The following is a 24,897-nucleotide window of genomic DNA, read 5'->3' as shown; positions in this document are numbered from 1 at the left end:
ATGATTTCGCTGCAAAGACCTAATCGTGATATGATACAAATGAAATTTACAAACTGAAGGTTATAACATTACCTCTATAATTCAAATTTGGAATAAATCACATCAAAAAGTAAATTTTGAGGTAGGTGTTGTTTTATTTTCGATTATATTATAATTGTCCGGTTGTTGTCTCTTTGACACATTCCCCATTACCATTCACATTTGTATCCCTATATGTTCAATTATCTAGTCCACTAAGAATCAAAAGTCAAAACTTAGGGAGGATATATTAAAAGATAACAATGCTATAGATATAAATAAGAATATAGTTCTAATGTATCAAGCACCTGTTGATAATGCAAAATTTGGCGGTATTTTGGACAATGTATGATTGATGGTATTTTAGGATTATGTATAATTGATGGTATTTTAGGATAATTTATAATTGGTGGTATTTTAGGATAATTTATAATTGGTTGTAATGTAGGTAATGTATAATTGATGTAGGATAATGTATTATTAGTAATTGATGGTATTTTAGGATAATTTATAATTGGTGGTATTTTAGGATAATTTATAATTGGTGGTAATGTAGGTAATGTATAATTGATGTAGGATAATGTATTATTAGTAATTGATGGTATTTTAGGATAATTTATAATTGGTTGTATTTTAGGAACAACTTCTGGTGGAAATGATGTCCATGCCTTTGAGAATATTGGAGTAGTTCAACACAAAGTTTTACCAAAACTTAACCTTCAGAACGGGTACCAGTATTATGCAACATTGAAAGGTAAAAAATCAAAAAGTTTAATATGGCATTGTTTTTTGTATACTGTCTTGTCAATTTTAACATACAATACAAATATAGTGTCCAATACCAGTTTGTTTTGGTGTTCTATATGAGTAATGATTGACCAGTATGTCCAATACTAGTTTGTTTTGGTGTTCTAATAATTATGAGTAATGATTGACCAGTATTATGTATGGTTGTTCTCATATGTCAAGCTTCGTAATGAGGGTTGATATGGATTAATATTTTATTAAACAATATCAAAATGAATAGAATAGATTTTTGTGTTGAACACATGTAAGCAATCACATGTTTATTCAATTTCTTACTGTCAAGCTAACCTATCAGTCTGATATAAATGTCTTTTGCTAGTTAATTATTTTGCTTTGGAAATCCCTATGTGAAGTGCTATACATAAATGATTCATTCAAGCACTGCAATATTTATTTTAGCTGTTGATTTTGCTAACAGAGAGACAGAAAAAGTTTCAGCCCCAATTACTATTGACTACACACCACCAGAGAGAAATGACAAACCGATCACATTATCAAATCGTCATATCACATCAACAACAGAAATTAGTCCATGGTAAGTAATAACTAACTAATGGTAAAAAAAAAACCAATTGATTCATGGTAAGTTTAGATAATAACCAAACATAGATTACCCTACAAATACACTATTATGAACTGTCGTCTTGACACTTTAAAGTTTTCATTAAAGAATTTATGGAACATGTTCTCCCTTTCATTGCAGTTTCCCCCCAGCTTTTTTGTAAGTTTTTTTTGTAAAGCTATACATTTTTTAATCAAAAGAAAGATGTAAAGATCCTATACTTTATGAATGAATATCATATCATCTTAAAGACTATAATATGGCAATGTATGGTAATGTAATTGCACACGGTCCTGGTACTTTGAGCTTAGGGTTTCTTTTAAATGGCTAATATAAAAAAGAAGATGTGGTATGATTGCCAATGAGACAACTCTCCAAAAGAAACCAAAATGACACAGAAATTAACAACTATAGGTTACTGTACGGCCTTCAACAATGAGCAAAGCCCATACTGCATAGTCAGCTATAAAAGGCCCCAAAATGACAATGTAAAACAATTCAAACAAGAAAACTAACAGCCATATTTATATAAAGTTAGTTACAGGTTTGTTCAGTCTTAAATTTATGTTTGAGGTTAGAGTTACTCATCAGGTAACAGGGTTTGGTTTAGGAGTAGGGTTAGCTAATTGTATATAAGTATAGATCAATATGGGTTTGAAAACCTAAGGTCAAAGAATGCCCAATTAAGATTACCGTTTAAGAAGTAATAGCAAATACCTTCAGTCAGATTAGAGCCAGCACAACCATGCTTTATTATAACATTTTACAGTTGGACAGGAGTATTTATTGACCTAGAGTCTGGTATAGATTATTACCTGTGGTCAGTTGGATCAGAGCCAGGGTATACAGATATGATGTCTTACCTGAAGGTTGTTGATGAAGAATGTGGAATGACAGACAAAAATAATCCTCTAGATCTTAAGGATGGACATTTTTACTATATCAATGTCAGGGTGAGTAAGATAACTACTGATATATACTTGGGACTCAAGAGTTGTGATTTGGACTCTGATGTGAGAGGGTCACACTAAAGTGCAATGTTTTGCACTCTAGTGTCTTGTCCTTGCCTTTCACTGATGTGCAATAGCCAGTCTATATGATGTATGATGGCTAGTTAAGAATATACATATGTTCAGTTATCAGGAGAGTTTGCATTTGTTTATTTAGTGGATGAATATTCAACCATCTACTGTGGTCCATCTTTTTCTTTGCTCGTGTTCACAGCAACCAATAACATTTTTGCTAATTTTGTTTCATTCTGACTAATTTTTAAAGCAGCATTTGCTTTTAAAACAACAACAATGTTTTTCAGTCATTGAAATAGTACTGTTTTAATAGAAATTCTGACATGACATTGATGATTTTCACATACACTGAAAAGAATGGGAATAGGAAAAGGTACAATGCTGATTGAATGCAGAAAAAAAGGAGGAGGGAAAAGGCAAAAATAAGTAGAAGAAATGGAAAAAAAGAAATAGGAAAAGAAAGAGATAAAGTTAAAAATAAGAAGGGATTCATAGACATGTTTATTAGTAGTTTAAATGCATTTTCCTTTCCAAATGCATACTAACTGCAGACAAATGTACCGGTACATGTTATAAGTTGAATAAGAAAATACATTACCATTTATTTATTTAGGCTTTCAACAAGGCAGGCTTATCATCATTAGCCACATCCTGGGCTTTTCAAGTGGATACAACGCCCCCTACACCTGGTCATGTGTATGATGGAGATACAAGTCAGCTGACAGGAAGTGTCAAGGACATTGACTTCCAGACAGAAACCAAAGTGCTACATGCCTGTTGGGAAGGTTTCCATGAATCTCACTCCACAATAAAAGACTATTATGTTTCTATTGGAACATGTCCTCAATGTGAAGATATTTTACAGGAACAGGCTGTGGGGATTACTTATGGTATGTGTCAACTGTTTACTGTAAACTGTAACTACTACAATATATTGTACCTATATGCATGTATGCTGTATATTATTCTAGAGTTTTACTGCAAAAAGGACATATGAAAAATAAAAGACACTGTTTACAACTATTTCTATGCATGTATATATGTTATTTATTTCTGACTTTACATTAATTCAGGAACATTCATCTGGGTACCGGGCTGAGATTTACATCACAGTGACAGCATTTGTAACATGATACACCCTCAACAGATACATCTTACATATGTATTATTTTGTTTCACTTCAGACTTTACTTTAGAGAACATCCATCTTGGTACAGGACTGAGATATTACACCACAGTGACGGCATGTAACACAGCAGACATGTGTACCACTGTGACATCAGATGGTGTGATTATAGACAACAGTCCACCAATAGCTGGGGCAGTACAAGATGGAACAGGATTTTATGATACAGAATATCAGTCAATGAGGTATGTAGAAAAAATTATTCAGAAAATCACTACTGTGCATATGTACAAAAATCAATTTTCCTCCTTTTGAGCCTCCTTAACTTTAAACCCCTTTTGAGTTTGGCAATGAAATTTGGCATAATTATTAACCACAACTTGAAGGTGTATCAGAGACAAGCAAAGATAATATGCTCTGAAAATCATAATCAAAAACTTTTTTTTAACTTAGCCACCTAATTGTAAATGTACTATAAATACCAATTTTTTTTAAACCATTCGGAAACTTGGCATTATTATTCATTATGATGACATAGTACCCTAATAGAGCTCCATCTGACAATTTTTAACCGGATTTTTGTGACAAAAATGTCGGTTATTGATTGTCCGTGCATTAACTCATGAACCGTTCAACCAAAGCTTTTAAAATTTTGATATGTTGTTACTGACAACTAAATAAAGGTCAAGTTCAATAATGGCGATTTTGACTTTTACCGTTCAGGAGTTATGGTTCTTGAAAGATTGAAAAATGGAGTTTCCAGTCGTGTTCGTGCATTAACGCATGAACTTTTCTACCAAAGCTTCCCAAATTTTAATATGTTGTTACTGATGACAAAATGGAGGTCAAGTTCAATAATGATGATTTTGACTTTTACCGTTCAGGAGTTATGGTTCTTGAAAGATTGAAAAATGGTGTTTCCAGTCGTGTCCGTGCATTTTCTCATGAACCATTCAACCAAAGCTTTTGAAATTTTGATATGTTGTTACTGATGATAAAATAGAGGTCAAGTTCAATAATGACGATTTTGACTTTTACCGTTCAGGAGTTATGGTTCTTGAAAGATCGTAAAATGGTGTTTCCATTCACGTTGTTGCATTTACTCATGAACCATTCAATCTAAGCTTTTCAAATTCTAATATGTTGATACTGATGACAAAAAGGAGGTCAAATTTGATATTGACGATTTTCACTTTCACCATTCATCAGTAATGGTTCTTGTGACATTGCCAGGACACAAATAAATGTTAATAAATCCGGTTTGCTGTCGTTGTGACAGCCTCTTGTTATCTTATTTCATAGGATCTACATATCAGCCAAGTGGTATGGGTTTGATGATCCCCAATCTGGTCTTCACACATTATGATGACATAGTACCCCTATAGAGCTCCATTTGACAGTTTTTATTTTTGTTTCATAGGATCTACATATCAGCCAAGTGGTATGGGTTTGATGATCCCCAATCTGGTCTTCACACATTGTGATGACATAGTACCCCTATAGAGCTCCATTTGACAGTTTTTATTTTTGTTTCATAGGATCTACATATCAGCCAAGTGGTATGGGTTTGATGATCCCCAATCTGGTCTTCACACAATATGATGACATAGTACCCTAATAGAGGTCCATCTGACAGTTTTTATTTTTACTTTACAGGATCTACATATCAGCCAAGTGGTATGGGTTTGATGACCCTCAGTCTGGTCTCAAGAAGTATGCTTGGAGGGCAGGAACAAAGCCAGGTTATGACGACATCGTGCCCCCTATAGAGCTCCATCTGACAGAGACGGCAGCATTACTGAATTCTACCAATTATAACCTTGACCTTCCTTTGAACCAGAGAATTTATGTAACAGTTAGAGCTTATAATAAACTAGGTATGTACCAAGCAATCAGTATTGTAGTCAAGTAAAGGGATGTAGTAGATGATAGCACAGATAGATCCACCTGAAATTAGATGAACATTGTTTAACCCTGCCACAATCATGCACTCTGCCAAGGACCTTCACCAATTCTTGTCATTTTAGTCAGGCTAGAGAATAGTGTTTGATCATAAATTTACATTTTATAAGCAAACTTTCCGTTTGAGATTAAGATGTGAGAATCTGCTTGGACCTCGGATTAAACACAAACAACATCATTTTCCTGATTATTATGTACATAGTTATAAAGTGCTTCCCTTTAAATATTAAAAATCAAATTTTAGTTGGTAATTGAAATTCATAGTTTTCAACCATCCTCCAGACATAAATATCATTCAACAAAGAATAATGATAAAGAAGCAGTAAAGAAAATTTTTCTTTTCATGAATGTTAATTTTCCAACATATTGTATATCTTTTTGAAACAGCATACTGTTGATTCTCTATAAAAAAAGGGACAATTTTTGGGTTAAAATTTATCTAGAATTTGTTAAGTATTATTTTTTGCAGAGTAAACAGTGACATCACTCTGATTCGTCGCTTTGACACATCTAGTTTCTCTTGAATTGAATTTTAATGAGCGTATTGTTATGCGTTTACTTTTCTACATTGGCTAGAGGTATAGGGGGAGGGTTGAGATCTCACAAACATGTTTAACCCCGCCGCATTTTTGCGCCTGTCCCAAGTCAGGAGCCTCTGGCCTTTGTTAGTCTGGTATTATTTTAATTTTAGTTTCTTGTGTACAATTTGGAAATTAGTATGGAGTTCATTATCACTGGACTAGTATATATTTGTTTAGGGGCCAGCTGAAGGACGCCTCCGGGTGCGGGAATTTCTCGCTACATTGAAGACCTGTTGGTGACCCTCTGCTGTGGTTTTTTTTTTTGGTCGGGTTGTTGTCTCTTTGACACATTCCCCATTTCCATTCTCAATTTTATTTAGTAGAAATAATTTAAGAAAGCTGTCAATTATCGTGCATTCACATGATCATTTTTATACATATTTACCCTGCACGTGTTAGAAAATTTGTTACAATATATATGTACTATAGTTTTTCTTGAAAAAGATTTTGAGGCCCTTTATAGCTTGCTGTTAGGTGTGAGCCAAGGCTCCATGTTGGAGACTGTACTTTGACCTATAATTGTTAACTTTTTATAATACATTGTGTCTTGGATGAAGAGTTGTCTCATTAGCATTCATACCAATTCTTATTTATATAAACAATAGACAGATGCTGTAATTATTTTTCTGTTAAAACAGGTTTGTGGTCTGAATCATCATCTAATGGTTTCATTGTGGACAACACACCACCGGTTATGACAACACCACCTACATTCTCTGCTGACTTTGGAATTAATGGATTGACACAGGTTTATAGAACATCAATGAAGGTGGAATGGGCTGTTGATGATGATGTGTCATATATAAAAAGACAGTATCTGTCTATCAATTCTCATATTGGAGGAGAGTTCATGCTGTCTTCTCAGTCAGTAAGTTGTCAGTACAATCCCACATCAGGGGAGACTATTCTTGCTGTCTTCACAGTCAGTAAGTTATCAGTTGAATCTCACATCAGGGCAGACAATTCTTGTTGATATAACATTCAGTAGAATGTATATGTCTGTCAATTCTCATATTGGAGGAGAATACATGTTATCTTCACAGTCAGTAAGTTATTGTTATAAACTAAGACCAGGGGAGATAATTCATGTTGTCTTTTCTGTCAGTAAGTTTGTCACTTTTACACTTGAGGTAAAAATTGTGTTATAACAGCGTTGTTTGTCTCAATCTTTTACTGCATGGGAGATAATTCATGTTGTCATTACATTGAGTAAATATGTCACACTCACAACTGAGGAAAGAATTTAGGTTGTTACTGTAAATTTGTTTGTTTCAATCTTACACCAGGGGAGATAATTCATTTTGTCTTCACATTCCTTAAGTTTGCATCAGTTCAGTTTAGTGTGATGTTTTTTCCTTCATTAATAGTGGAACACAACCCTATGGTATCATGATTAAGACAGTATGTACACTTGTTTGAGATAAAACTCCCACACCAATTGAAAAGAAAAATGTCTTACTTGTAAATTTTAAATTACTTTTAAGGATATATTCTTCTGATGTTTCAGTCTCCTTGAAATCTCGTTCTGGAACTATTTCCAAAACATGACATACAAATGGAAAATATCAATGAATTTTAAAAATATTATAATCAAACATAACTCTGTGAAAAAATTGTGCATTTATAATAAATAGTTTTTGAGAAATCCAGTTTTCAAATTTTACGACCAACCAAGTCAGTCTTTTTAGCCAAAATTTTGAGAAATCAATGGAAATGGGTGCGGGGTACAAAAAATGATTTTACAAGAATCATGTACATCCAATATCATTTTTGTCTTTTCAAATTTCTTAGATATGTACTTTTTCAATCATTTATAACAAAAAAGTTGAAATATTTTATGCATTTTGTTCTTAAAACTGAGAAAAATCACAAATTTACAAAATTGACCGCATGGTAAATTTGACACAAAAAAGCATCAAAATATGATAAAACTTTTTATATTTACACTTACGTATAGTTTTTTTTAAGTTAAACTTAATCAAATTAGTCCACCTCATCTTTATTAAAAGTATGAAAAAAAAGTTTAATTGTGGAACTGTTAATTTTTTTCACGTTTAAAGCCCAAAAATTGGTAAAAATTGATGAAAAATGGGCAAATCATCAAATTGGGTATTTTCAAAGGGCTGTAGTAAAAAAAAAGAGGTGCACCACCATATGATCTTTCTTCACCAACTTTTTTTTTACAGTCATATTAACCAAAAAGTCAGGTTAAGAAAAAAAGTTAAATTCTAGAAATTTTTGGCTCCTCAGAGGTGTACATCCTTAATAGTGATCATACTTAAAATCAACAATGCATTACAATCTTGCATTAGGAAAGAAATTGACATGATGTTTTGGTTAATTCTACATTACTGATCAGTACAGTTTTACTTCAGATTTTTTTTTTTATTTCGTATATATTTTGAAACTTTTCATGAATAGTCAAGGTCATTCAGCACTCTCTTTAGCAGTTTGATATCTTAATTGAAATAACATGTTTCCATGTTCAAACAAATACTACATAGACTTCATTGTTATCTTTATCATTTTTAGGTCAACGGTATCGCCAGGTCCTATGTATTTACTGGACTAGATTTACATGATGGAGTGACCTATTTTGTGACCTTAATTTCCTGTAACAGTGCTGAGATATGTATTACTTCTACCTCCAAGGGGATGTTTGTCGATAGTACACTTCCATCTAGAGGTTTGTAAAAGTTTTTGGTCAAGGTTTTATTTGGTAAAGTAACACTCAACTTGAAACTTGGTATACATTGTCCCTATGATATGATCTTTCTAATTGTAAAGCCAAATTAAGAGTTTAGACCCAAATTTCGTGTCCACTGATGATAGAAAATCATAGGTGGGAGTGGGGCATCCGTGTACTATGGACGCAGTCTTGTTTGAGACTGAGATCAAGAACAAAAATGTTATTCTATATGTATCAGTTAGAAAGGGGAGTGCAGTTATTGATTTATAAACAATGACTAAAACTACATGTTGCTTTTTCAGGAACCTTTGCTGTGGCTACTGACCATGCAGTTAATACAGACTTAGCCAGAAATGAAAAAGGCTGGATGACTTGGGGGACAAATGCTGTTTACCTGGCATGGCTAGGATTCAGTGATATCCATTCAAAGATAGATCATTATATGGTCACTGTAGGCTCATCATACATGGCTAAAGATTTGACTAAGGTAAGTGGTTTGATACAGTTATACGGGGTACCTACCATGGCTAGGATTCAGTGATATCCATTCAAGGATAGATCATTATATGGTCACTGTAGGCTCATCATACATGGCTAAAGATTTGACTAAGGTGAGTGGTTTGATACAGTTATACGGGGTACCTACCATGGCTAGGATTCAGTGATATCCATTCAAAGATAGATCATTATATGGTCACTGTAGGCTCATCATACATGGCTAAAGATTTGACTAAGGTGAGTGGTTTGATACAGTTATACGGGGTACCTACCATGGCTAGGATTCAGTGATATCCATTCACAGATAGATCATTATATGGTCACTGTAGGCTCATCATACATGGCTAAAGATTTGACTAAGGTGAGTGGTTTGATACAGTTATACGGGGTACCTACCATGGCTAGGATTCAGTGATATCCATTCACAGATAGATCATTATATGGTCACTGTAGGCTCATCATACATGGCTAAAGATTTGTCTAAGGTGAGTGGTTTGATACAGTTATACAGGGTACCTGGCATGGCTAGGATTCAGTGATATCCATTCACAGATAGATCATTATATGGTCACTGTAGGCTCATCATACATGGCTAAAGATTTGTCTAAGGTGAGTGGTTTGATACAGTTATACAGGGTACCTGGCATGGCTAGGATTCAGTGATATCCATTCAAAGATAGATCATTATATGGTCACTGTAGGCTCATCATACATGGCTAAATATTTGACTAAGGTAAGTGGTTTGATACAGTTATACGGGGTACCTACCATGGCTAGGATTCAGTGATATCCATTCAAAGATAGATCATTATATGGTCACTGTAGGCTCATCATACATGGCTAAAGATTTGACTAAGGTGAGTGGTTTGATACAGTTATACGGGGTACCTACCATGGCTAGGATTCAGTGATATCCATTCAAAGATAGATCATTATATGGTCACTGTAGGCTCATCATACATGGCTAAATATTTGACTAAGGTGAGTGGTTTGATACAGTTATACGGGGTACCTACCATGGCTAGGATTCAGTGATATCCATTCAAAGATAGATCATTATATGGTCACTGTAGGCTCATCATACATGGCTAAAGATTTGACTAAGGTGAGTGGTTTGATACAGTTATACGGGGTACCTACCATGGCTAGGATTCAGTGATATCCATTCAAAGATAGATCATTATATGGTCACTGTAGGCTCATCATACATGGCTAAAGATTTGTCTAAGGTGAGTGGTTTGATACAGTTATACAGGGTACCTGGCATGGCTAGGATTCAGTGATATCCATTCACAGATAGATCATTATATGGTCACTGTAGGCTCATCATACATGGCTAAATATTTGACTAAGGTGAGTGGTTTGATACAGTTATACGGGGTACCTACCATGGCTAGGATTCAGTGATATCCATTCAAAGATAGATCATTATATGGTCACTGTAGGCTCATCATACATGGCTAAATATTTGACTAAGGTGAGTGGTTTGATACAGTTATACGGGGTACCTACCATGGCTAGGATTCAGTGATATCCATTCAAAGATAGATCATTATATGGTCACTGTAGGCTCATCATACATGGCTAAATATTTGACTAAGGTGAGTTGAATTATAAGGATCTTGAATGGATGGGAAGTTACAGAAACTTCCACTGATGATAAGTCAATATTTATGCAAAGAAGAGTATCAAGCGTTGCAATTTATTTGTTTAAGGTTGAAAACTTTTAGAACTGAAAACATTTTGATCTAAAATAAAGTTTTTGTAAGCTAAGAACAAGGTTGAAATATTTTTGGACATACAATTGCATGAAATGCAATGTGAACTCTATTGTGTCTAGCTTGTGGCGTATTATACTAAATTTAGTCCTGGTATCTATGATGAGTTTATTTACAACCACTGGGTCGATGCCACTGCTGGTAGAGATTTATTTCCCCGAGGGTATCACAAGCCCAGTAGTCAGCACTTTTTGTGCTGACATGAATTGTCATTGATATGGTTATATTTATAAATTTACTGTGTACAAATTTATGAATTTTTTGAAATACTAAGGCTTTTCTACCTCAGGCATAGATCACCTTAGCTGTATTTGGCAAAACTTTTAGAAATTTTGGTTCTCAATGCTCTTCAACTTCGTACTTTATTTGACCTTTTTAACCTTTTTGGATTCGAACGTCACTGATGAGTCTTTTGTAGACGAAACGCGCGTCTGGCGTATATACTAAATTTAGTCCTGGTATCTATGATGAGTTTATTAATAGCTTTATTGTCCAGACTTGTGTTCTACCTTTGAGGTCTCAAACATCATAGGGCATTGAATAGGCCATTCCTCAGATACTATCAATGTCCAAATCATTGATTGATTGGTCTTAAACACCACTTTTAGCAATATACTGCTATTTCATTGCGGTCAGTTTCTTGGTAGATGATGCTGGAGTGCGCTTAGAGATCCACCACCTTTGGTAGAAAAACTGAGATTGAAATCAAACACTCCTGATATATGCAGGATTTAAACTGACAACCTCAGTGTTGACAGGACTATGATACAGTAGTTGGACTACTTAGAACACTCAGCCACTGAGATCCAAATTAAGCATTTTGTTATGATACATACTTAAGTATATGAAATAGATATAGGAAGATGTTGCATGAGTGCCAATGAGACAACACTCCATCCAAGTAACAATTTATAAAAGTAAACCATTACCATAAACAATAGGTCAAAGTATGTATGTAACAAACATTACTCAAGAAAGTTTTGAATTAAGACATTAGTTTTCTTGATTAAATTGTTCGAGATTTTTCATGTTGGAGCCTTTTATAGCCAACTATATTATATGGGTTATTCTCATTGTTGAAGGAGGTACAATGGCCTATAATAGCTAACTACCACTAAATTTTTAACTGATGGATAGTTGTCTCATTGGCAAGCATAGCACATCTTCTCATTTTTTTATGGAAAGTATATTTATGATATATTATTCATTTCCATTGTCAATAAACCTATATTGTATTATACTTATTTAGGATCACACGGCTAAGTACATTCATGTCGATACCAACACTGACCATGGGGATGAGGGCAAAGTTCAACTGTACAAAGTTGAGACACAAACCCTGACTAATTATGATGAACTGTTTGTTACTGTGTGGGCAGTAAATAAGGTTTGTATTCTTAAAACTAGAGTTAGGTAAAGACAGCCACAATTATATTTTACTTAGAACACAATTTTTTTGGAAAACTTTTTAAAAGGGGGAAATGGTGCCTAGAAGGTTATTAAAAACTAGAAGTCAAAAAACCACACCATTGGCAAAAGTCACTGATTAAAGATTCTTATTTTCAATTATGTATTTTTATGATTTCTATTCTCCTTTATAAAATAACATGCATGTGTTACAATTTATTGTTTGTGTTCAATTAAGGTTGGTTTGCGAAGTCATATGGTGCACTCAGCCTTTACGAAGACTCCACCAAGTTCTTTGGATTTAGTTAGAAGATGTGATGCTCTATCATGTGAAGGTCATTGTGTATGTGCTCCACAGGACCAACGATGCCCTTATTCCTCGACTTTGGGAACCTGTACTGATGTATCAGATAGTAAGTATGTCAAGGTCATGATATGTGAAGGTCATTGTGTATGTCCTCCGCTGGATCAAAGATGTCCTTATTCCAAAACTTGGGAAACTGTACTGGTGTATCTGATAGTAAGTATGTCAAGGTCATGTGTAGGTTATTGTGTTTGTGCTCCACTGGACTGAAGAAGTTCTAATTCTTCAACTTTGGGAAACTATAATGATTTTTCAAACATCAGACATTGATATGAATTATGGAAATGTTTGTCAATGAAACAACTATAAAGCCATGTCAAAATAAAGTGGATTTAAGCATTCAAAATTTTTACATATGGCTTTCAACAATGAGAAAAACCTATACCTAGAGCCACTTATAAAAGGTCATGACATCGCAAAATGTGAAACAATTCCAACGAAACAACCAAGGCCAAAACAATAAACAAAAACAAATATGACAGGCAGCAAATTACAGCAACCACAAATACATGGAAATAGTTCATTTAAAAATCTGTGCCAATCATACATTATAGGATTAAACACATTTTTTCTAGAGGTTATTGATGTGTAAACCGGGGCGATTAACTCACAAACTGAATAAACTGAGTAAGAGCCCTGGTTTACACATCAATAACCTCTAGAAAAAAATGTGTTTAATCCTTATAATTCTTAAGCCAAATATTCACGATAAAAATGAAATAGCATCTACCTCCAAAAGTTCATTTTAATGAGGTATTATCTGAATTTGAAGCGTACACGAAAAGAAAAAATCTTTCCCTTTAAAGTTTTTATTCGTATGACGACGTGTTTGCCATGACGTAAATTCGCCAAATCGTTCACGAAATTTCCCGGAATTTTATTTAAATCTTATTTTTATACATTTTTTCGATGCTATAGTGCATTTATTTAATTTATTTTTTGTTATATATGCATTAGAATAGAAACAATTGTTATACATATGTTTTTTAATCTCAATTTGCTGAAAATCCCAGTATCCCTGCAAGAATGTGTATTGCGCATGAATAGATTACGAAAGTAGTTTCGGAAACATGGTTTATCGAAGTGTAAACCAAGAGAAAATTTCGTATTGACCAATCCAATTCAAGTATTTTCAGATATGCAAATCATATAAGAATTATTTTTGGATTGAATTTAAAGACCTTTTTCAAGTACAAAGTATTTATTGAATTTTACAGTAACCAATAATATTTTACTTGATAAGTGTACTTTCTGGTCACCAGTTGCATTATATTTTGTAGGTGTATTTTCTGGTACCCAGTATACATTATTTCTAGTGAAGGATACTAATGGCTACTCTACTGTTGATCAGGCTGTGACTGCATCTAATAATGTACTCAGAGCGACATGGCTGATTTCACAGATATATCCATCTAAACCTAAATGGTAAGTTTTATCGTGGATGTATTTGTCATATTCCTGATACTGTCATGTTGTTTTAATTTGCCTTGTGCTATCATCACACATTTGTTTGGTAACAATCCATATATAGATATAGGAAGATGTGGTATGAGTGCCAATGAGACAACTTTCCATCCAAATAACAATTTAAAAAAGTAAACATTATAGGTCAATATAAGGCCTTCAACACAGAGCCTTGGCTCACACCAAACAGCAAGCTATAAAGGGCCCCAAAAATTACTAGTGTAAAACCATTCAAACGGGAAAACCAATGGTCTAATCTATATAAAAATGAGAAACGAGAAACATGTATGAACTACTTAATTATGATTGGATTTTAACCAATAAAATGTCATATCTTCCTCCTCCTTCATCTTCTATAACCCTTCTATCATTATACATATATATATATTATAGGTATGAATGGAGTGTTGGGTATGCAGACAGGTTAGGTCCAGAAGGTATCTTTGACCCAGTAAATGATAAAGTGTGGCAGGACGCTGGTCAGTTGATGGATGCAGTGTTCACAATTGGTCCAGGTAAAATAATTATTGTAACTTGTGTATGACTCCTACCCCTATTTAACAGCTGTGACTTATTACCATATGAATGTGTTGTGACTAAATATCTTTCAATTTGTTGTGACTAATAACCCCTTATGAGTTTTGTTCTTGTATATTATTCTCTTTGCGTTTAACTAAACATCCTGTAAACATTTTATGACCTATAACACATTGAGTATTTTAGGACTAATGACCAAATTGAGTATTGAGTCTCCCAACCATTTTGCATATTTTGTAAGCACCTGGTAACAACCCCATTTGATATCATGTGACTGGCAACCCCCTTGAATAGTTTGTTACTTGCAACCGTATTGAGTATTTCATGAGTATCAATCCTCTGTGTATATTTTGTGACTAATCACAACTTTGTATATTTTGTGACCTATCACAGCTGTGTATATTTTGTGAGTGTTTTGTGAGTAGCAACCCCAGTATATATTTTGTGACTAACTACCCCTGTGTATATATTATGACTAACCAATCTTCCTTTACACAGGTAAAGACTTACTGAAGAACACATTGGTATATTCAGTGTATGTAAAAGTTTGGTATTCCTCGAATATCTATGCTGTATTTAAAACAAATGGTATATATGTGATGACACAAGCACCTGTTTTAGCAACAGTCCGAGGCACAGCTGTAAGTAGGAGAGATGATAGCAGGAGTAGATAGTTTCCAATGACATATATAATATAAACTATTTTGTTAAGAGGAAGGTTAAGTCTATTCAAAGTTTTCTGTTCTTGAAAGAAAAGAAAGTATGTATATGGGTCCATGACACAAAATCAGGATATGCACACCAAAAAACATAAATAACAAGGAACAGCCCTTTTATTGCTGTTCTTCATCTCAAAGTCACAGTGAGACAAAAAAAAGTACAAACTCTCAACTTGTTGGCATGTGTTTGTTAAAAGTAAAGTATTATCCATGAACTGAATACTTTCCTCACCATTAAAAATGTTTTGGTTTAGGTATTGTTGATTAATATTATGAATTCAAGTTTTCAGTTGATTCTCAGAATGAAATTATCAGAACTCAGTCAGTTTTCATATAATAATACATTTTATTGTGTTAAAAGTCCAGAGAAGGAGGGAGGAATGTAATGAAATGGATATATATATTTACATAGGTAACAGAAAAAGTACAAGGCACAACAGCTAAAGATGATGATTTCATGAGGATAGGACGTCCTATAACCTACACATGGAAAAATAAATTCCTGAATGCTGAGGCAACAATAGAGAAATATAGACTGTACCTTAGTTCATTTCCTGGAGGTTAGTATATGGTTCATATGATCTTCTGAGGTCAATTAAAGTTCACAATGATAAAATGTATTTATTATGTGTACTATATGTGTCTGATAAATGTAGTAACGAAAATATTGTTTTATGCTTTAATGCAATATGACGACGTTGTCGGTTATGAAAATCTGACTGTTACAAGAGTTTGCACCTTCAACTGGCTAATTCAATTATGACATCTAGTTTTCTTACTTTCCTCAGAAGATTCAAGTGTGATGTCACGACTATGCCTGCTGACGTCACAAAGAAGATACTCATCTTTCTGCAAATATTTAACAAAGGAGTGTTAAGAAACAGATACCTCCACCAAATCTTGTGCTTTACAATTCGTACACTCTCAATATCTAAATATCAATTATTTTATAAGGCTCGACTAAAAGATTTTAATATTTTGAGTGGATAAATATTGTATTTCACTTGATGCAGTGGTAGAATCTATATTTATTCAGTTGATGTTGATATTTAGCAGTCATTTTCCGTGTTAACGGTGTAGAATATAACATAACATAACCATTATATGTAGAGTAGATATATTTAGAGATCATGCTACACTGGGTTTTGACTTAGACAATCCCATTTTCAATAGGTTAAGATATCCTGAAGATACATTGGACAGTGACAGGATACAATATATCCAGATTTAATCTGATATCTAATGCTATGATCTGCCATGATATCTGTGATTTTTTTTTGTCTCTAGGTTATGATATCCTGACGATACCAGAGGTTATACCAGGGACAGCCACAGGATATAATATGTCTAGATTTAACCTGATATCTAATGCTATGATCCGTCATTATATCTGTGATTTTTTTTGTCTCTAGGTTATGATATTCTGACAATACCAGAGGTTATACCAGGGACAGCCACAGGATACAATATGTCTAGATTTAACCTGATATCTAATGCTCTGATCCGTCATTATATCTGTGATTTTTTCTGTCTCTAGGTTATGATATTCTGACAATACCAGAGGTTATACCGGGGACAGCCACAGGATATAATATGTCTAGATTTAACCTGATATCTAATGCTATGATCCGACATTATATCTGTGATTTTTTTTGTCTCTAGGTTATGATATTCTGACAATACCAGAGGTTATACCGGGGACAGCCACAGGATATAATATGTCTAGAATCAACCTGATATCTAATGCTATGATCCGCCATTATATCTGTGATTTTTTTTGTCTCTAGGTTATGATATTCTGACAATACCAGAGGTTATACCGGGGACAGCCACAGGATATAATATGTCTAGAATCAACCTGATTCCTGGTGTTAGATATTACTCTAATGTCATAGCTTATAACTATGCCGGAGTCCACACAACGTCCACATCTGATGGATTCATTGTGGATCATGTGGATCCATCGTCTGGCATTGTTTATGATGGATTAGGTAAGTTCACAATCCCCATAGTCAGTTGCCATGCTTTCTTTGGATTATTTTATCTGTTTTATCCTTAGATAATGTGTTTTTATGCCCCACCTAGGATAGTAGAGGGGCATTATGTTTTCTGATCTGTGCCTCCGTTCGTATGTTCGTTTGTCTGTCCATTCGTTCGTCCGTCCATTCGTCTGTGCGTTCGTTCAGGTTAAAAATTTTCATCAAGGTAGTTTTTGATGAAGCTGAAGTCCAATCAACTTGACAAATTGTGCACTTGTTGCTTATGATATGATCTTTTTAATTTTAAAGCCAAATTACACTTTTGAACCCAATTTAACGGTCCACTGAACATAGAAAATGAAAGAGGGAGTTTCAGGTTAAAGTTTTTAGTCAAGGTAGTTTTCGATTTAGTTAAAGTCCAATCAACTTGAAACTTAGTACACTTGTTGCTTATGATATGATCTTTCTAATTTTAAAGCCAAATTAGACTTTTGACCCCAATTTCACAATTCACTAAACATAGAAAATGAAAGTGGGATTTTCAGGTTAAAGTTTTTGGTCAAGGTAGTTTTTGATGAAATTGAAGTTCAATCCACTTGAAACTCAGTACATATGTTCCCTAAAGTTCAATCCACTTGAAACTCAGTACATATGTTCCCTAAAGTTCAATCTTTCTAATTTAAATGCCAAATTAGATTACTACCCAATTTCACAGTCCATGGAACATGGAAAAGGATAGTGCGAGTGGGGCATCCGTGTACTTTGGACACATTCTTGTTTCTAAGTTATACTAATTTCGAGAATTCTTAGTGTTCAGTCTGATCTTTTCAGTCTTTGAACCATTAGTTATTCCATATAATCTAGCATCAGTTTGAAAAGAAATTTTCATTCTTCTGAATTATAAACTTGAGAAACGGTGGTAACCTCACCCTTTAATGTGACCTATTGAGAACCAATAGCAATATTGATACTTAAGAAATACTTTACAGGAATACTGGACCTAGAATATCAGAACTCCACGGACATTGTGGCAGCTCACTGGCATGGATTTATAGATACAGAGTCTGGTATACTGTCATACCACTGGTGTGTAGGGGAGACAACTCATGTACACAGAATTTACGCCAACACAGAATGTAGTGTTTTACCATGGACTAATGTTGGACTTCATACCTCTGCATCAAAGAATCTATCTATAGAGATATCACAGGGTAGGTCAATGTGAATAACTACAATATTTCAATGTCACTGTCAATATTTCTAGAGAAATAGCTTCTTTCAAAACAAACCGAAATCCATAGTAGGCAATTTGCCAAAAAAATAACAATTATAATATGAATAAGCTATACATAACTAAATATACTCTCATGAAGTATATAAATTTATTTGTAATAAACAAAAGTGAACCAACTCCTGGTGAATCTTCTTGTAAGTGTATACATTAATGTATGCAATATTGTTATAATAAACCAAATAAATGTAGGGTCTAGCTTACAACAACAACACTTGGCACACAAAAGGTAGTTTTATGCATTTCAACGGCCATTTTCTGTCCTCACATATTAAAGGTGGTCAGTCAAACGACGCTTTTCTTCTTTTGACAATCATTTCTTCATTTTTATGTTTCATATGTTCATTTTGTATATACTAGATACCAATTGTTACAATTTCAGGGTCCTCCACCATGTAATATGCCTGGCTAAGGGGTTGAGGGCACTAAAGACATGTATAGAATATAAATCAAACAAAAAGCTTTCAAATTATATTCTTTTGTTTTGAATTCAAACACAAAAGAGGCTGATACATGTAATAATCACAACTATCATGGATATGTCAATACAGTTCCGGAAAATAAGGAATCAACATACAGATATACAACCAGAGTCTCATTAAGTGTCAATGTTATAAGACTTTCTTCATATCATTAATTTCTTTTTTAGGAATGAAAATCTACAGTAAAGTGTATGCTATTGATAGTGTTGGCAGAAGGTCATCTATTGTTGTCTCTGATGGGATAATAATTGATATTACTCCTCCTATTCCAGAAAAGTTCATACATGCATCAGAAATTCTTGGAAATAATACGTCATTTGAAAACACTGGTGGAGATGATGTAGATTTTGAAAACGTTAGTTCTACTGATATTTGTTTGGTTTCAAAAAGTTACCATCCCTTGTTATGGATACCTTCTGAGATAACTTGTATGGCTGTGGTGTCATCAGATATTAATTTAGCTAAAGACGGTCGATCCTTTTTGTTTATAAGAGGAAATGTTCACCAGGAGTTAGACCAAGTCAGGGCAGGATATCTATACAAAGTCTCATTCTTCTCCAGCCATTTACCAATAACAGATTCTGTTGGAGCAAACAAAGAAGGGTTTGTACAGCTTGATGATGCAAAACATGTTTTTCTGATCTACACAAAGCCCTATCGTCATGATGGACATGGGCTTGGAAACAGTCGTGAGAAAATCTCCTGGCATGCTCACACCTTCTATTTCAAAGCCACCAATGATCATGCAAATATCACAATTGGAAGTATGGACATGACTACTGGGATATTTTTAGATGACCTTTCTGTACAGGAAGTTAACTTAACAACAGGTGCTACTAGTGGCCATGTGCTTGGTCATGTTGTTTATTTACATAAATGGAGCTCTATCCATGGATCCTGGAGTTTCACAGATCTGGAATCACCAGTAGTAGATTACACTTGGGCTATAGGTAAATACATTTTAAACTTTGGTTAAGTTGTAATAGAGGGAGGGGGTTGCTGGGGGCCCCCTTTTGTGGGATAGATTTGAATGATTAGATGTGGAATCACTGATGCATTACTGGAGTGGCCTCTTTTAGAGCAGTCAGTGAAAATTTCTGCATCCACCACTAATTTGTCCACTCAGATCCCATGTTGGATCTATTTCATGAGAAAGGAAGGTACAAAGATCTGACCATGTTGAAGTGTGGGACTCAATAGATTTGTTTGTTTTGTAGGTTATGCAGAGGGAGGTACACAGATCCAACCATTTAGAAGCGTGGGACTGATGAACTTTGCCTTTAACAACAATGTAACTCTGGTACATAACACCTATATTTATGTGATGGCTATAGCTACTAATGCTGCAGGATTGAGGGGTGTGTCTTATTCTGATCCCATACTGGTAGACCTGACACCACCCTATATTAAATATGTTAATGATGGAGCAGGTAAATATATTTTATTCAGTTTAAGTTGAGATATGATTATGAATAACAGGAATTGTGGTGATCACATCAACGATGCAGCAGCCCATCAATGAAAATTAAAAAAAAAAAAACCAATAAAAGTCAGCTTACATTCAGCTTGCTATGTGGTTTGTGTTTTGCTCATTGTTAAAGGCTGTAAGGTAATCTGTAGTTGCTGACTTGTTTTGTCTCAGAATAGGGGCCAGTGGTGGAGAGTTGTCTCCTTAGTAATCTGGCCAAACTTTCTTATACAGTCTTTATAAAACTAAAAGCATTTATACATGTCAACCCTTTAATAGCGGAAACTCAGAGTGAATGTGAATTGATATATCCCGTAATATTTACAGAACAATCCCCAAATGACTTTTTATCTACATTGAGAAAATGCATCAGTTTACTTAACACTTATCTAATGATAGAGATCTCCTACTCTGAAGAGGTGGATATTATAACACTTATCTAATGATAGAGATCTCCTACTCTGAAGATGGGATATTATAACACTTATCTAATGATAGAAATCTCCTACTCTGAAGAGGTGGATATTATAACACTTATCTAATGATAGAGATCTCCTACTCTGAAGAGGTGGATATTATAACACTTATCTAATGATAGATATCTCCTACTCTTATTTCTAATGATAGATATCTCCTACGCTGAAGAGGGGGATATTATAAACTTTGAGTTAAAACAAATGAGAGAGAAAGAAATCAATAAAACATTGTCTAAAAACGGAACACGGCGAAACAGATACAAAACACTGTGAAAAAAGACTGATGTTGTGTGTTTTTATGGTCTATGATTGATCCATTATAATTCTCCTGAACGGGTGGATATAATCAGGTTCTTAACACTAACAGGTTGGGCACCCATGTAGGTTGTTGCTATCATCTAACAAATAAAAACCTTTCAAGTATATTTACATGCAGTAAAACTTATTTATATTAAATATGACAGGTACAGACGAGGATGCCTGGGAATTAAATGAAATGATTGCTAACTGGGCTGTGGAAGATCCTGAGTCTGGTATCCTGTTATGTGATTGGGCTATAGGTAACAGATAGTTTTATAAAACCCACTAATAATTATGAATCCACAGTATAAAGGATTGTGATGAATATATTTTTAATTGGCAAGATGTTCTTTTAATGTTCAAAGAATCTAGATCAGTAGAAAAATTTGATTTTTCAGCTGTATAAATACACTGCATCTAATGCTATAAATCAAAAATATTCTATATGTATGTCAGAAGTTAACAATATTTAGTATTTCTAAGCATTTCAACTGTAAACTATATAAACATTCAGAAGTGAAATGGGAACATTATTGTAGTACATTACAGTGGATTAATACTAAACTAAATCATATAGGAAAAAGAAGAGTTATTATTTCACTTTGTCAATTTTTGCACAAAAGATAGTGATAAATGTCAGATGTGTTTTGCATTGTTTAGGTTACCAGCCTGGAGGGAATGACCTACTACCATACACTGAAGTAACATCTACAACAGCCTACAAAGAGTTCCCTTACAGTGTATTAATAGGATTTACCATTTACACTACACTGAAATGTGAGAACAAAGCAGGTTTATCTTCTGTGATGTCATCTAACGGAGTAAAGATTTCAAACCTGCCTCCTACAGCCACATCAGCAGTGGTCCAAACTTTACCTTTGTCATTGACAGAGTACAGTCCAAGGGACTCATATCAAGGTGTTAATGATAGTATCAGACTAAAGTGGACAGGATTTGATGATAATATAGGAGTAGAGAGATACAAGGTAAATTTTCTAATTAGATATCTGCCAACACACCAGTTCTAGGGGAGAACTCAATCTTTTTACTTTAAGATCTAAAATCTCCTGCTTGGACCTGTCACCTAAAAAAACAATTTTTCTGTCAATGAATAAAACCAGTGGCAGGGGGCATTAGTGAACATGGATACAATCTTCTTGTTGAAATTCGATTTTAGAATTCAAATTTATGAGTGTCTTTGTTTTTCTATCTCTATAAAAACTTGAAAAAAGTGTTTGATTATCTCCCTTTATAAATCAATTTATGAACTTTTAGCTGTTAGTAATGTTAGTTTGTGTGCTGATATAATCAATGACAAGTTTGATATATTTTTTTAATATTTTTCTGTACATGGATTCCGTATGATTTTCTGATTTTCTTATTACAGGTGTTTTATCGCGATGACGGGATATCAGAGTTAATGTTCTTTGCAGATGTACAGGATGTACTGTATGCACATTTTACAAAGATGGCACTGACAGAAGGATCTCACAACTTCTCAGTACAAGCTATAAATAAACTGTTTAAACGCAGCAATAAGGCTACCTCATATACTATAACAGATATGTCATCTCCCATAGTCGATGGTAAGCTATAGATAAACACAGCAATAAACCTACGTCATTTACTATGTCATCTCCGGTAGTCCATGCATAGTAATCTATTAATAAATTGGTATGATTGCCATGAGACAAGTCTCAACTAGAGACCAAATGACACAGAAATTAACAGCTATAGATCACCTTATTGCCTTCAACAATAAGCACAGGTCATACCACATTGTCCGCTATAAAAGGCCATGAAATCACAAATGTAAAACAATTCAACAGTATATTATGTACAAACTTCATAACAAAACAACATTATATTATAAATTTCAAAAGTTTGCACATATCATTGCATGTTAAGTTGTTCGTCTATTCCCCCCCTTTTTTGGCTTTTTGTCCATGGTGCTTTCAATCTTTCTTTAACTTGAACTAAAGTTTTTTTATTGACATCCTCACCCCTTTTTAGCAATTTTAACCTTTACATTTTTTTTACAGCAACAAAGACCCTGACAATTAATTGGCTAAACAAACAGGTGCTTGTTTCCTGGGACAGTATTTTTACATCAAACAATGACATATTCTACGAAGTGTCGTCTGGTTCTACACTAGGGGGAGTTAATATTATCCAGTGGCAGGAAACCAATCAAACAAGTATAACATTTGGTATACCAGCCTCTGTAGCAGCCATCACTGGGTTACCAGTCTATGTAACAGTCACAGCTGTCTCTGTCGGTGGATTTTCAGCAGCGAAAACAGGAAATTTCAAACTTCCATAGATGTTACTTTTCCCTGTTAACCAGTAACAACAAAAACTAAGACATTTGTTTATGAAACAATGATTCCACTGTTTTAAACATGGGCATTAATGATAATGTTTTATTTCCTCAATTTTTTTTAGTACATGTATCTTACTAATAAACTTATTCATTTGAATAATACATGAAGGTACAAATACATCTATTTATGCAGGGACTTTCTATACTAACGGGACTCGTCTCTATTGATTTTAATTGATTACTCAGCCGCCTGTTAAAAGCTACCACCCAAGAATAAACTTAAGTCATGTATCTGATATACGATGCTAGTAGTTATTTGCGTATTTCACAGTACATTGTAATTGTATAATTATTATTAGTTGTATATATAAAATCTGATTAATAGCTAGTGATTTAAGATGACAAAAAATATAAGATTTTGAAAGAATGATGAATTATTAAACTTAGACGTATCTTTTTGAAGAACACCCCAGTTGTGTAAAATGGTTTACATACCAAACAAGATGGCGGCCACTGAAAATTCAACTAACAAATTCCTCAAAGTTCAAAGATCAATATTTAAAAAACGATCCGGGAAATCTTTTGAAAAACAGCATTTTGCAATGACAAAATGTATAAAATTTCATAAAAACTATTTTTTGTTAAACTTGAACAAATAGTTCATTTGTAGTTATGAAGAATACTTCATAAATGTGAAATGATTTGCTATAAAGTCACTTGACATCAGCTACGGCCAAGATCAGTCTGATAATTTGTATAGATATCTTTATAAGTGACCAGTCCCGTTAGTATAGAAAGTCCCTGATTTATGGCAGTAAAAGTTTTTTTTTACAAAAACTATTTAATAAAGAGAAAAATGACAGAAATGGTGTAAGGTTATATATTAATTTTCTTAGTTTTATTTTGCTAACTCTTCCTATTTAAAGTTTTATTTTTCATTCTATTATTCCTGGTTCAGAAAGTTTGAACAGTAATATGTAATCTTGCCACTCTTACGAATGGATATTTTAAAGACTAAAATGCCATATTTTACTTATTTGT

General features: G+C 33.8%; 1 protein-coding gene across 1 annotated transcript in view; it reads left to right on the top strand.

The window, feature by feature from the left end:
• The window catches only part of LOC139482921 (uncharacterized), a 73,398-nt gene extending 48,713 nt beyond the window's left edge, over window positions 1-24,685 (top strand). The window contains exons 32-56 of the mRNA XM_071266947.1: window positions 656-772; window positions 1,225-1,360; window positions 2,157-2,340; window positions 3,026-3,302; window positions 3,597-3,783; window positions 5,195-5,415; window positions 6,720-6,949; window positions 8,614-8,767; window positions 9,073-9,308; window positions 9,519-9,629; window positions 12,296-12,433; window positions 12,692-12,866; window positions 14,098-14,242; window positions 14,675-14,796; window positions 15,317-15,459; window positions 15,950-16,097; window positions 16,950-17,072; window positions 17,325-17,528; window positions 18,506-18,727; window positions 19,457-20,239; window positions 20,507-20,719; window positions 21,698-21,793; window positions 22,194-22,519; window positions 22,921-23,119; window positions 23,576-24,685. Of these exons, the coding sequence (XP_071123048.1) occupies window positions 656-772; window positions 1,225-1,360; window positions 2,157-2,340; window positions 3,026-3,302; window positions 3,597-3,783; window positions 5,195-5,415; window positions 6,720-6,949; window positions 8,614-8,767; window positions 9,073-9,308; window positions 9,519-9,629; window positions 12,296-12,433; window positions 12,692-12,866; window positions 14,098-14,242; window positions 14,675-14,796; window positions 15,317-15,459; window positions 15,950-16,097; window positions 16,950-17,072; window positions 17,325-17,528; window positions 18,506-18,727; window positions 19,457-20,239; window positions 20,507-20,719; window positions 21,698-21,793; window positions 22,194-22,519; window positions 22,921-23,119; window positions 23,576-23,856 (5,171 nt within the window). The 3' untranslated portion in view covers window positions 23,857-24,685. The remainder of the gene's footprint in view (window positions 1-655; window positions 773-1,224; window positions 1,361-2,156; window positions 2,341-3,025; window positions 3,303-3,596; window positions 3,784-5,194; window positions 5,416-6,719; window positions 6,950-8,613; window positions 8,768-9,072; window positions 9,309-9,518; window positions 9,630-12,295; window positions 12,434-12,691; window positions 12,867-14,097; window positions 14,243-14,674; window positions 14,797-15,316; window positions 15,460-15,949; window positions 16,098-16,949; window positions 17,073-17,324; window positions 17,529-18,505; window positions 18,728-19,456; window positions 20,240-20,506; window positions 20,720-21,697; window positions 21,794-22,193; window positions 22,520-22,920; window positions 23,120-23,575) is intronic.
• The last annotated feature ends 212 nt before the right edge of the window (window positions 24,686-24,897 follow it).

The sequence above is a fragment of the Mytilus edulis genome, chromosome 7 (genome assembly GCF_963676685.1).
Source record: "Mytilus edulis chromosome 7, xbMytEdul2.2, whole genome shotgun sequence".
NCBI classification, from domain to species: domain Eukaryota; kingdom Metazoa; phylum Mollusca; class Bivalvia; order Mytilida; family Mytilidae; genus Mytilus; species Mytilus edulis.
Note: the sequence above shows the minus strand (reverse complement) of the source record. Positions and strands in the feature narration are given on the sequence as shown.